The following is a 13,615-nucleotide window of genomic DNA, read 5'->3' as shown; positions in this document are numbered from 1 at the left end:
CTCCTTTAAATTGAACTTCATGGTTTATGCTTATTGTGGGCTAGCTTTTAAACAGGATGGTAATCCTAGGCTTTCCTGTTTTGGCCTTATGAAGAATAGTAGAGATGGAAAAAGCTATAGTACGAATTTGGCTTTTACCCCACCTGAGTACTTGAGAACTGGTATGTGTTCTAGTCTGACGGATTGTGATGAAAAATTATATATCTGTCGATGCTTGGTTAATTTGTATAATTTGCACTTCGTAACCTGCTTCTAAAGGCTGTTCTTTCATGGATAATGCTAGAACTTTTGCACAAAAATGACTAGAATTGGTGAGGATTTTATCTTAGTTTCATGATAGAAATCACACACACACACACACACACATGCACGCACACACATACCCAAATGCGCATTCACACAGACATATAGATATATAGATAGATCAAAGGTATAGAATATGGATATATATATATATATATATATATATATATATTTGGACAGATGGAAATTCTTGTGAAAATTTCCTTAAAAGATATTGGGATGTGGACATGGATATATAGAGGGACAGATGGAAGTGATTGTGAAAATTTTTCTCAAAGATATTGGGATATACATAATAATCCACTAATAATTATTAGCCATCTAATATAATATTTGGATAGGACATTAGTGAAGCTCTACATAGAAGCATGTGGTGTTGAATGAATAGTGAATTTGTTCTCAAGGTTAGTCCAGTGTAATGTACGTGTGTATCGTATGTGCATAGTCATGTTGCTGTTAGGACCTGCATGTTCTTATCGAATCATACAATACTCATATCAATGAAGTGCCCTAAGGCCTGTGATTTGTTGGAACCATTCCCTTCTTTGACTGATTGCTCTCTGCTGCTCATCTCTCTCTTCTGCTTTTACTGTAGCCCTAATTCGAGGTCATAGTTTTGGGCTTAACACAATTTCCATTTTGGAATAAGTTCTAATCTTGCCTAGATATTCAAATTAAAATTTTATTTTCTTCCTTTATCTTTGCTGCTTTTTTTCTGCAACTAAATTCAAGGAAAATGTTCAAATTCTTTCTCATTGACTGAAGCTATGGCTAATCTATTCTTTGTCGAGTCCAGTGTCTGAGCAATTTAAGTTCACTGCATGGAAAGGCACGGAAGAACTCATGTGCACGTGTTTCTTCTTGAGCTAGTAGTCATATTCACATACTAGAAGAGACTCTGAATAATATTTTTTCTCTAGTTTTTGGAGCTAGTATGTATATTCAGGTGTCGGAACAGACACACTGAATGATAATTGTTTTCTATAGTTTACTTATAAAAAAATGCTTTTCTCTATAGTCAGTAATGATATATTTTGAAGTTTCTTTACCTGTAGGAAATGTCCTGTATATATGACTTAGCCTTTCTTTGTTGATTTTTAGTCGTTTTCCTTCTTCGATGTCTGTGAACATGTTTTGTAACATTTGATTGACAGGAAGGGTGACACCAGAAAGTGTAATATATAGCTTTGGCACCCTGCTACTTGATCTTCTGAGTGGAAAACATATTCCACCTAGTCATGTAAGTTTTGATTTTCAAATCCTTGTCATTGTTGTATACCAGATGCGGCTTGTTATTGATCTTCTGTGAACTAGATTTGAGACTCATTAAATGTTCCTAATTGTTTACTTGGATGTGGTTTTTATAAGGCTGAGGCCCTAAACGGTCAAAGTAAGGTGCACCTTCAAATAGTGTCGAAAGATGTTGCTTCAGTACTGGAAATCTTTGTGATGGCTTGAAAATTTATTTTTATCTCTCATTATAAAATTTAAAGCTTCAAAATAAGTGTAGATTGAGCAAATCTATAAACACTTGAAAATCTTGAAAATTGACGATCCAAAAAATGCATTATAAGATGCACTATTTCCAAGACTTGAAATTCATTTTTTCTCATGTCCAACATCTTGAGGTCGAGACAATCGATTTGCGGATTTTTGGGCATCGAAACAACTTCTTCTAGTGAATTTTTGAGGTGCACCCTAATTTGACTGTTTATGGCCTCACCCTTATATAAACTTTTTTCTTCTTTTAATGTGTATAAGTTGATTTGTGCTCCCATATTTTTTAATACTGCTCTAATAATTGAGATTTTTTGTGTTGCATAAAAATCTAAGGTTTACTTCTATATATGCCTTAAACCATGCTCAGGGAATTTGTGGTGCATATATATCCATTTACATGACCCATTTGACTGATGCTTTTGCTGAAAAAGGACAGATACAAATTGATACAAATATTAACTGTTGGAGACTTGTGAAATTGTGATGGATGCTCACTTAATATTAAGTAATCTTTGTCATTATTTTCTGGCTAGTTTGTCATCATTCTTATCTAGTTAACATTGTTCCCATAATCCCTTTGTCTATATATCACCCAGACAGAATTTTGGCCAATATTAGCAAATGGCAATAACTGCTCAAGTAATATTGACTGTAGAGCAGAAATGCCATGCGAATTGTGAATAATTGGCTAAGTGGCTAACATTGTCGTTCTATGAAAAATCAAAGATGTTTTAATAAACTACTGCTTAGGTGTTAGGCCTGTTCTTTTTCAATATCTAAAGATGCAGGCTTATACGCTGCACCCACCTCACCAGTTTATATTTACCTCAGGCAAAGCATGAACATATTATCCAGCTTGTTGGCTGAACGATGGCAGTGACTGATTTGATCTGGTGATGTCATGCAATGGATACCATCATGGCATCGTGCTCATGGTTATATGTCTTACTCCTAACCTGGGTGCCCCGGAACTCAGGATTTGTCTGTGGCTCTCTGTGCTGCTCTTGGGAAGTAGGTTTTGAGGGTTTGTATTGTATATAATTGGATTCTTCTGGCACAGTTTGAAAATTTGTTCTGAATTCACTTATTGGCAGCATAAATGTCGGGAAACCTACTTGATGGAAATGATCCCTTAGGTGTTGGCCCTCTAAAGATGACTTTGCCTTTGTGGTTAATGCTACACAAGCCTGTGGTAATTTGTGTAAGCCTATGCATGTTCCAGGGTTTGTCTTGATCTTTCATCATCACCTAGCACAGCTAAGTTTGCACATGAAAATTACAAACTTAGATTCTGCGTTATTTATCCCAGTGATTTAGTTTTCATACTTCTTGGGTACTTGAATGCAAATTGTGAAAAGGATATGCACATTTGGAGACTGGCATCAGATCTTTGTTTTTTGATGAGCGGAGGGAGTCTGCTTTTAGAGAATCAGGAAACGACCCACAATTGCTCCATCATATACAAAGGACATATGATGGCAATTGTCAAAGTGTGTTAGGCTGTCTCTCCCTTCTTCTTTTTCCTCTCATCCTTGAGCTGTATAGATTGATCTAACTTTTTGAGTTTAGCATGGCACCAAGTTTCCAGTTCTTGTGTTTCTATGTAATTAGCTGGTACCATTTACTTATACCTTTATTTATTCTAAAAATTCATCAACTTCATCTGGATATTTCTTTCGGACTCAGTGATTACATGATATGAATTCGCCATTCGGCTTCTTATGTATGTTCTGGTCTTTCATTCAGGCTCTTGACCTTATCCGAGGCAGGAACTTTCTGATGCTCATGGATTCCTGTTTAGAAGGCCATTTCTCAAATGATGATGGAACTGAGTTGGTGCGCTTGGCTTCTCGGTGTCTGCAATATGAGCCTCGTGAGAGACCCAATGCCAAGTCCCTAGTAGCTGCTTTGACTTCTCTTCAGAAGGAAGTGGAGGTAAACTGTTGCTAAGGAAGATTTCTCAATGTCGTTGCTTCTTGATTTCTCAAAGGGACCTATTCTGTACTTCCCTATGAATCTTGATTTTAGTTATTATTATTATTCTTGTTTTTTATAAAAATCAAGGTATTTTGGGCGTACATCTTATTTTGATAAGATGAATGCTCATGATCCTTAAAGGCTTATAAAATTGATTCCCTTTAGGGACCAATATTGCACATTGTAAATTGTGGCTTACCTCTTGAGGATCTTTTCATCAACACCTTCACTGGTTATGCCAAAATAATTATCACAATCACCTTGAGTGCCACCCGACAAACCTACTGGAAATTGCTTTTGTTTCTTATACTGAATTTCTCCATTTCCTTGTGGAAATCCATAATATGTATGGTTTGAATTAATTAGGACACTTCTCACTTTGTCCAAGTCACTTCTTTTTCTTCAAATCACTTCCTTTTCTCTTTGTGAGCAAGTGTGCTGGAATCTCAATTGCATGGGAGCCTTTTCTAGTCCCCTCTAGCACCTTATTGGGGCCTCCCTTGTGAGCTATCCCTATGCTTGAATTTGTTGTTTCTTTCTTGCCTTGATAGATGATTTGAATCATTTGATACAAGTGGAATGTCTGTTCTCCATTTTTTTGAACTTATTTTCCAGCCTATGGCCTTTTAGAAATAGAAGGGGTTTCTAGAGCTTCTCTTCCATCAGCAAGACTTTCCCCTGGTTTTTGGCTGCCCTTTTTTCTTTTCTTAGCTTTCGTACTCCCTAAGTATATATTTTAATTCCTGCACATTTCTACGTCTTTACACAAATTTGATGGAACATCAGATACTGCTTAGAGAATGGGGTGGGGCACAGGTGGTTAAGGGGGCGGATGCCTCAAATGTAACGTCCTCCCCTCCATTCTCACCATTAACAACTAAAAAAAAGAAATAAATCAGATATTGCTTAAAAAAAAGAAAAAAAAAAGAAACAGTGAACTTGTACAAAAAGGATCTCAGGACATGTCTTGTCCACCAGGTACCATCCTATGTTTTGATGGGTATACCTCATGGAGCTGCTTCCTTGACATCACCATCATCTTTATCTCCATTGGGGGAAGCTTGCTCGAGAATGGATTTGACTGCCATACATGAGATTTTGGACAAGGTTGGGTATAAGGATGATGAAGGAACAACAAATGAGGTATGTACTTTTTCTTTAGATTTTGTTATTTTGGTCAGTGATGTCACCCTTGACTCTATCATATCTTCATAATAATTGTAGTTCTCTCTCTCTCTCTCTCTCTCTCTCACAGTATCCCGTTCCCACTTGACTCAATTGTCTCTTCCCAAATATTTGTCTCTCTTTCTCTCTCCATTATGATATGGTTTTGGAATGTTTGAGCACATGCATGCAAATATTTATAAGTAGCTTGCCTTTTGATCCATTTACATCCATCTGTGTTGTGACCTGTTCATTGTTTTAGCAATGACGTGCTTGCTAACACACCTTAAATCAGGTATTCATGTTGAAACATCCATGAATACCTAGGCGTAAATAGATATGCATAATTGCATTTGATACATAAAACAATTTGTATGTAGTCATTGATTCTGGTTGTGTGAGCGCATCTTTTTCAATTCTAGTTGGTAAACTCATCCTAGGGTGCAAGGTTAAGAGCCTCAAGCCACTAAAGCTAATGAGGTTCAACTAGCTTCTATGACGATCAGCAACACATTGTATGAAGCTGTGGCCTTTGTAGTTAAGTTGACTGAGGAAGTCATAGTAGAGTTGATTTGAGGGACCATTTATGCCATGCCCTAAACATATTCTCACGTACGAAAATGATCACACACACAGAGGGAGGGAGTGATCAGGATTTATGTTTCTTGTATTCAATTAGATGGATCCTATGACACAAATTGGGTAGGCTGTGTATTTGGTGCTGCTCTTTCTAGGCTTTCAAGCTTAATTGCACCCAAGTTTTAGAAACCGCTAATTCAGATCTCTTTGATACTGGTTAAAATTAATCATAGATTTATTTTAAAATGCTAATAGTTTTTCTTACTTGAACTGTCATCAAATAAATAAGGTGAGAATGTTCCTGTAAAAAATAGCTTACTGGCCATTTGTAGGAAGGGTCCACAACCAGAGGATCCTATCGAACTTGGATATGTTTGAATGCGTAGATAATTATCACTTGAATCCCATATCCATACATCGCAAGGTTGGATGGAAGCCAAAGGTTTGTGGGCCTTTTCCTACATCAATTTTAGGCATAGTTTGGACAAAGTGTTCCCCTGGAAAATATAAAATATTATTCATATGATTGATCCCTTCTATTTTTTCAGCTCTCATTTCAAATGTGGACAAACCAAATGCAAGAGACCCTGAATTCAAAAAAACAAGGCGATGCTGCTTTCAGGCAAAAAGAGTTTGCAACTGCTATCGATTGCTACACCCAGGTATGCTTTTTTAATCTAATTAACTTGAGGATTTTTATTTGCACCAATGTTTTTGCTATGTGCATGAGAGAGAGAGAGAGAGAGAGAGAGAGAGAGAGAGAGAGAGATTGTGATGCATTCTAGCAAGTCTCATTTATGTAAATACAGAGGAGGTTCTATTGTCTCATACTATACATTCTCTTGTGTCACAGTTCATAGACGTGGGCACGATGGTTTCCCCAACAGTGTTTGCACGCCGTTGTTTGTCGTATCTCATGAATGACATGCCCCAACAGGCCCTGCGTGATGCCATGCAGGCACTGGTCATCTCCCCCTCATGGCCTACTGCTCTCTACCTACAAGCGGCTGCTTACCTTGCCCTTGGAATGGAAGCCGATGCGCAAGAGGCTTTGAGAGATGGTGCATCTATTGAATCTCAGAAGATTGGAAAGTGAGAGATCTCATTGAAAAATACGCCACCCCCAAACTAACTGCCCCACCCCTCTGTTTTCTTGTCTCCCTCATGGATACATACAGGCATCTCTCTTTCTGTGGGGCACAGATACATTGATGAAGCTGCTGGATACATCATGGTGAAAATCTGAAAAGTGAAATATTCTCTCTCAATATATATTTTTCACTTTTTGTGAGTGGGGTTGGCTTAAGGAAAAATTGTAAGTTTGTGTACAGCAACTGACTACATATGGTTGTGTGAAATGTTGGTTTCACTCTTCTGTTGATTTATTTGGTTGTAGCATTTTGATTCGTTTCCCTTTGATTGTTTCAGAGGTGAGAGTGCTTCTGGGTTTTCTGGTTGCAAATAATTCAGGAAAATGTGAGATTTGGGTTGTTTTGTAAGTTAACAGAACTTGTTGTCTGATACTCATTCCCGAAGGGATTCTTGTTATGGTGTTTTCTGGTTGCAAATGAAATAGGAAAACGTAAGATTTAGGACTAAAGTGTTGAATTTGGTTGATCTGGACTGCTCTGTGGCTATACTTGATTTTTATAATTTCTGTGTCTTCTCTCTTCTTAGGGCAACTCAGCCACGGTCATGGTGTCCCTCCATCGTTTTCATTCTCTCTACCTCAAATTTTGGAGGAATGACTAGTTGAGATGGACTTTCAATCTTTTATAATGGAATGTTAAAGTCCTCTACTCTGAGTCAGAGGGTATTCTCTCTATCTCTATCTCTCTCTCTCTCTCTCTCATACATAAACCCACAGAGTCATGTTCATATGGGATTCTAGCTCTCCTCTCTCATATTCGGATGGTGCTCTCTCTAACTCTTATTCGGATGGTATTTTAGTTGCACCTCTTTGTCCTCTTCAAGACATAAGAGTATATATATACACACACAGGTATATGTTTACACGTCTCTGTCCACTCCAAGACAGAGTGAGAAGCTCCTTGGAGATGCCTATTGATCTCTCTCTCTCTCTCTCTCTCTCTCTCTATATATATATATATATATATATATATATATATATATATATATATATATATATATATATATATATATATATGGCACTAGGATAAATATGTGAAGCTGCTGGATATGTGTATCTAAGGATCAAAATCTAAAGAGTGAGAGAACCCTCCCCTTCTCTCAAAATATACTCTTTGAATGTGCAAGTTTGTTTACTGCAACTGATTACATGTGATTGTAACGCTGTCCATTGTATTATCTCTTTTGGATTTGCTGCATGCAAATAATTCAGGAAAGTGAAAGACTTGGGGGAGCTTTTTTAGTCCGCTGCTCATTTGGTCATCTCCATTTGGGTTTGTTGTTACTTTTTCTTTGGTCGAATTGGAAAACGTTTGTACAAGTAATTACTTTATACTAAAGAAGAAAGGCGCAAATCAAAAACGTAGAAGAAAAGGTTGTTTTGAAGTTTAAAAAACCTCCAATTTGTTTCTCCATACATTGAGATATATTGAGATGTATGGATACGAAAAGAAAATGATTTGAAGTTATAAAAATAGTGCATCATATAATGTATTTTATGAGATTTTCAAGTATTTATGGATTTGCTGCATTTGGACCAGTTTTAAAGCTTCAAGTTTCTCAATTGGGGTAAAAAAAGATTTTCAAAGGCAGCGTAAATTTGGATGGAAATATTTTTTCAAAAGGACAGTTTATATAAGGTGCCAACTTTATGCTGTAAAAGTAAGGTGCACCTAAAAAACACACTGGAAAAAGGTCGTTTCGAAACTGGAAAATCTTTCAACTAATCATCTCGACCTCAAGATTCATGCGTACGAAACAAAGGGATTTCAAATTGTAAAAATAGTTAATCTTTTAATACATTTATTGAATCGTCCATTTTCAAGTATTTATAAATCTACTTAATTGTCACCCTTTTTGGACATTTTAGAACTTTAAATTTCATAATTAGAGGTGCCTATAGATTTTAATGTTATTGCAAGGCTTGCTTGCACCGAGTTACATTTTTTGGCATAGTTTTGACGTGTATTTTACAATAGCGTAAGGTTGACAACTTATATAAACTTCACTTTTTTTTAAAGGAGAAAATTTATATAAGGTTGATGCTAGAATTACGGTGCACCTCCAAAATCTGTTAAAAATGTTGTTTTGATGTTGGAAAAACATCTAGTTGATCATCTCAACATCGAGATATATAGATATGAAGCAAAAAGAGATTTCAAATCATAAAAATATTATATCTTGAAACACATTATTTGGATTGTCCATTTTCATGATTTTCATACGTTTATAAGTCTGCTTGATTTACACCATTTTTAAAGTTTAATATTTTATAATTAGATTTAAAAATAGATTTTCGCACCATCTTAAAGTTTTTTACACCAAAATTTCAATATCATAACAAACTTTGGAGTTGCACCTTAATTTTTTTTTAAGGTAATTAAGTGGGGATGACATGCCCCTATCCATTTTTTTAATTTGTTAGTCATTTTGGGAATGAAAATGGAAGCCACAATGTGCAACTGACTTCAGCCCCTTTCCCGTTGCACCTGTTTAAGGTTATACAAACCACACCTTTTTTTTTTTAAAAGCATGTAGATGCTTGATCAATGTATAAGTGTCCTCCCAGTGGTGCATATTACAAGGGAAGAAAATGAACGGCCATAATTACATAAAATTATCTAATTTACTTTTATACAAAACTTGAAATTTTGGACATTGACAATTCTCAATGTACATTGACAATTTTCAATAGACATTGACAATTCTCAAGGGATCTATATATTTATTTATTTGTTTGTTTTTTTTTGCTTTATATATTTCAGGTGTGCCCAAATGTCATGAAAATATCTACAAGTTCTATGTTGATCTAATCAGCACAAAAACATTAAAATTAAAATGCCACACCCTCCCAATTCATGGAAGAGAGAGAGAGAGAGAGAGAGAGAGAGAGAGTTCTCTCTTCAAGGTATTAATCATCTTAGTTTCTCCATATTAGAAAGTTAAAATACAGGAATTCTTATCTTCGAAATTAAAACTAAGGAAAGGTTTTCGTGTATCAGCGTACTCACGGACCTCAAGCAAGACTAACTTAGGAAAATCTTTTTGAGCCAAAATTTTGGAATCACGTAAAATTACTGGATGATTGTATTCAAAAAGAAAATTTTAAATTTGATTTCACTAGTTAGATCCCACCCTTCAAAAAATTGGACGATTTCTATTCAATTTGGAAGTATTATTTTTTTAAAGCCTATAGAGAATGCAATCTGGATTTTTTTTTTTTTTTTTTTTGAATATAGTATATGGGTTGAATATGTTACATCCCCAAATTTTAGCAAATAACTTCGAATAAAGTAGACGCAAGTTTTTAAAAATATGAACTTATATGCAAAATTATTTATAAGTTTATCTCAACTAACTTTACCACGAACATTATAAACAACAGATAATCTATTATAAGAATCAATTTTATCGAAATAGTTAATTATCTATGATAATAAGTGCATCCGAACAAAACCCCAATGGAATGAAATATTCATCTCAATTGATCATCACGTAGAATAGATTATTAAAAGGGTGTGGTTGCTTCAAGGTTGCAACCTTAAACAATCCAAATTAAGGCACACCTCCAAAATTTATCATAACATGTAATTTTGGTGTAAAAAATTCTTTAGATTATTTGAAAATCTATTTTCATATCTAATTATAGAATTTTAAATTTAAAAAATGATTAAAATCAAGCAGATCTATAATGAAAATATTGAAAATAGACGGTCTAAATAATGTGTTGCAAGATGCACTATTTCTGTGGCTCAAATTTTTTTTTTTTTTTTTTCATATTCATACATCTAAATGTCAAGATGATCAATTAGAGGATTTTTTAACATTAAAACCACCTTTTCTAATGGATTTTTGAGGTACGTCTTTAATTATATATTTTAAGGTTGCAACCTTATATAAAATTTTTCCTTATTAAAATTATATGCATGCTGTTATTGTTTGTACATGATGCATCCGTTAACTGTTCTGTTTGTACATAATGCGTCCCCTAACTGAGTTCTAAAAGTTCCAAGCATTCCAACTGCCAAGTCCAGGAAGAAGCCATTGGAAGTACTTTTAGGTGTGATAGGAGTTTTAAGATTTCAGTCAATTATAACTTTTCACTCGGGCATCAGAATTGCTGCTATACCATGTGAAAAATGGTCGGTCCAACTAAAGCTTGTTTTTTTTTTTTTTTGGTTATTTCAATGGGGAAGACAAGGCCCTACCTATTTTTTTTACATAGATTAGGGAAATAGCTTTTTTGAAGATGTCAGTGGATAATATCAGCAGGATCGGAAACCACAACGTCGTAACTAAGTATGGGGTTCTACCACTACGACCCAGCCCCTTTCTTAGTTTATGTGCTTCGCTTAATGAAAAATGTGTTAAAAGTCTTATTTTAGCAGGTCAAGTCATAGGGGTAGTTTTTCATACTCCTTTTGCCATAGGACTTCTCCATTATTCTATTGTTGCTATATGAATGATTTGGATTCAATTAAGATTTGTTAGAAGGCTCTTTTTGATGTGGTTTTGAACTTTCACATGCAGTCAATGTTCAGAAAATCGACTCAGGCAAAGGTACTCGAGCCTTGCTGCTTTTGCTCAGCCATCAGTTCCACATTCCAACTTATGAGAAGTCAGTGGTTGGGTCCAGCATAGAGGCTTGCTGATTTTGCTCAGCCATCAGTTTACTTCCTTTTGATTTGAGTTTACATTTGTTTGCAATCCATAGTTGCATCCATATTCACACAGTATGGACACTTTCACATTTTCATTTTAACAAAATCTCTATAAATTTAGCTGGAACCCATGCCCAACATTTGCCTTCTATACCAAAAGAAATTCTGTAATATAAACCCATAATAACAGAAACACAGGTACACAGCATGATAGGTGTAATGCCTACCTGCCTGCCCCAGCGGGAGCATATCTGCTCTTTCCCACATGCCACACTTATCTTGGAGTACTATTCGGAACCAAAGTTGTCCGGGTTGAACTATTTTGATATTCCATTCATATTTTTTATTGGACACGGTTTCTATGAGTCCTTAATACTTTTTTGAAATAGATTTTAATCCTAATTTTTAGGGAATATATGATATTTAACATGTAGATTATTAATCTATAAAAGTAAATAAAATTTTAAAACTGGAAATGATATTTTTGGAAAAAATATTCGAACCGTTGATTTTACTTTTATCTTTGGAAGACTATTAGTTGTGGCATAGATCTCGACTTTCTTTGGTGGATGGTGTAGATCTCCAAGCCCGCATAGTAACAGGTGCGGGCTTGGAAGCACCAAACAATTCTTTTTTTTATTATTTAATTTAAAAACAAAAAAAGTTACCCCCTTCTTATGATTATAGTGCCAATAAGCATTTGGATCTATACAAAAGCTAATAGAACCCCACCAAATAAAAGAAAATGATGTTTAACCCCCTCCCTATCTTTTCATTATCTAAATTACAATATTCATACTTTTTTTTTTTTAATGACATTGCCATCAAAGCCCTAGAAAAGCTATCCCTCTCTCTTCATCACCCATGGATACCTTCCTCCCATTCTTATTTTCCCTATGACCCATGATCATTTATAACCATTAAAGCATAGGATCTCAATCCATCTTGTTTATGGCTTAAATTTTAGTTTCATAGGTATCTTCCCTCTACATCACATCTTGAAGTTCGAAGAAGCATATCGTTGAAGAATAAAGAGGAATTCATTTATAGATATTGTCTGATCAAGGCTCATACTCCAAGCATTGGGTTGATAGCTCAATGGTTGGCAAAAAATCTTATTTTATCTAGTTTCTTGCCGATTTTATTTATTTATGCATCCTATTTAGTTTAGTTTGGTTAGACTTAATACCATACAATTAGAGTAAGTGAATTGGTTCAAGTTGAAGGTTTAGAAAGGACAAGAGGAATGCCCAAAATGATATGGATGGAAATAGTGGAAAGGAATACATTGACTTATGATCTGACTGACGGTATGTCTCTTGATAAAGCAAAATGGTGAAATATGATTCGTGTAGCCAACCCCAAACAATTGGGATAAAGCTTGAATGACGATGACGATGGCGATGGCAATGACGATGACGATGACGATGATGATAATGATTTACTTAAGTTTAGTTCTTTCCTAAGTTTTCTTTTATATTCGATGCAATTTGCAGCTTGACGGCTGCCAACGGTCTTCAGAAGGGATCTCTTTATGAGGTTGAATCGTGTGTATATATATATATATATATATATGAAAAGATGAATAAAAATAAAGATAAACAATCATCGAATACTACATGTCAATACTACATGTCAATGTAAGCTTTGACTACCACCAAGGAGAACCATATAAAAAACTATTCAAATTCAAATATTACGAGTTTTTATAGTAAAAAGTTGTTAGTACTTTGTCTGGCCGCAAACAAAAAAAGGGACCATATATTTTTATTTTTATAAAAGTCAACATAATTTAAGTGAAGTAATTAAGTTTAATTTAAATTGTTGGATCGGTTGGGTGAAAAAGGGGGCAAAAAGAAAAACGAGTTAGGTGAAAAATCTTATTGTTATCGGGCATGCTGAGCGCTTTCTCAAGACGATAGTTGCACTCTTTCGATATTGTAAATGATGTGTATAAGGAAGTGTAATTCGTCCTCGAAATACATGAAAACAAAATGTTATCTTATTATGCTTCAAAGCTCTATGCACCCAAACTTGAAACCTATAGTGTAAAGCACCAAATTCTTGTATTTTAGAGAGAGAAAGAGATAGAAAACGAGTAGAGAGTGAGGGATGAGCACTCGAGAATGCTCTATGAAAAAACACAGAGAATATGGAGTATTGTGTGAGAAAAGGTCTCACAAGAGAGTAATTCATATGGAAAGAAGGACCCCTTTTATAGAGCTCATGCATGCCCTTAATCTTGACAACTATTGTTACAAACCTCCTCTCTTCAATGGCTA

At 35.1% G+C, this 13,615-nt stretch overlaps 1 protein-coding gene across 13 annotated transcripts in view; it reads left to right on the top strand.

The window, feature by feature from the left end:
• Positions 1 to 7,123, top strand: part of LOC18423037 (serine/threonine-protein kinase BSK5) — a 38,773-nt gene extending 31,650 nt beyond the window's left edge. For 11 of the 13 annotated variants that reach the window (XM_088871430.1, XM_020670490.2, XM_020670485.2 and 8 more), the window contains 6 exons: positions 56 to 161; positions 1,458 to 1,543; positions 3,550 to 3,738; positions 4,759 to 4,923; positions 6,072 to 6,185; positions 6,377 to 7,123. In XM_088871430.1, the coding sequence (XP_088727556.1) occupies positions 56 to 161; positions 1,458 to 1,543; positions 3,550 to 3,738; positions 4,759 to 4,923; positions 6,072 to 6,185; positions 6,377 to 6,619 (903 nt within the window). In that variant the 3' untranslated portion in view covers positions 6,620 to 7,123. Of the gene's footprint in view, positions 1 to 55; positions 162 to 1,457; positions 1,544 to 3,549; positions 3,746 to 4,395; positions 4,462 to 4,758; positions 4,924 to 6,071; positions 6,245 to 6,337 lie in introns of all 13 variants that reach the window. The other 2 variants (XM_088871436.1, XM_088871437.1) reach the window with 2 other exon arrangements.
• The last annotated feature ends 6,492 nt before the right edge of the window (positions 7,124 to 13,615 follow it).

The sequence above is a fragment of the Amborella trichopoda genome, chromosome 7, assembly GCF_054954075.1.
Source record: "Amborella trichopoda isolate Santa Cruz 75 chromosome 7, AtrichopodaSantaCruz75HAP2 v2.0, whole genome shotgun sequence".
NCBI classification, from domain to species: domain Eukaryota; kingdom Viridiplantae; phylum Streptophyta; class Magnoliopsida; order Amborellales; family Amborellaceae; genus Amborella; species Amborella trichopoda.
Note: the sequence above shows the minus strand (reverse complement) of the source record. Positions and strands in the feature narration are given on the sequence as shown.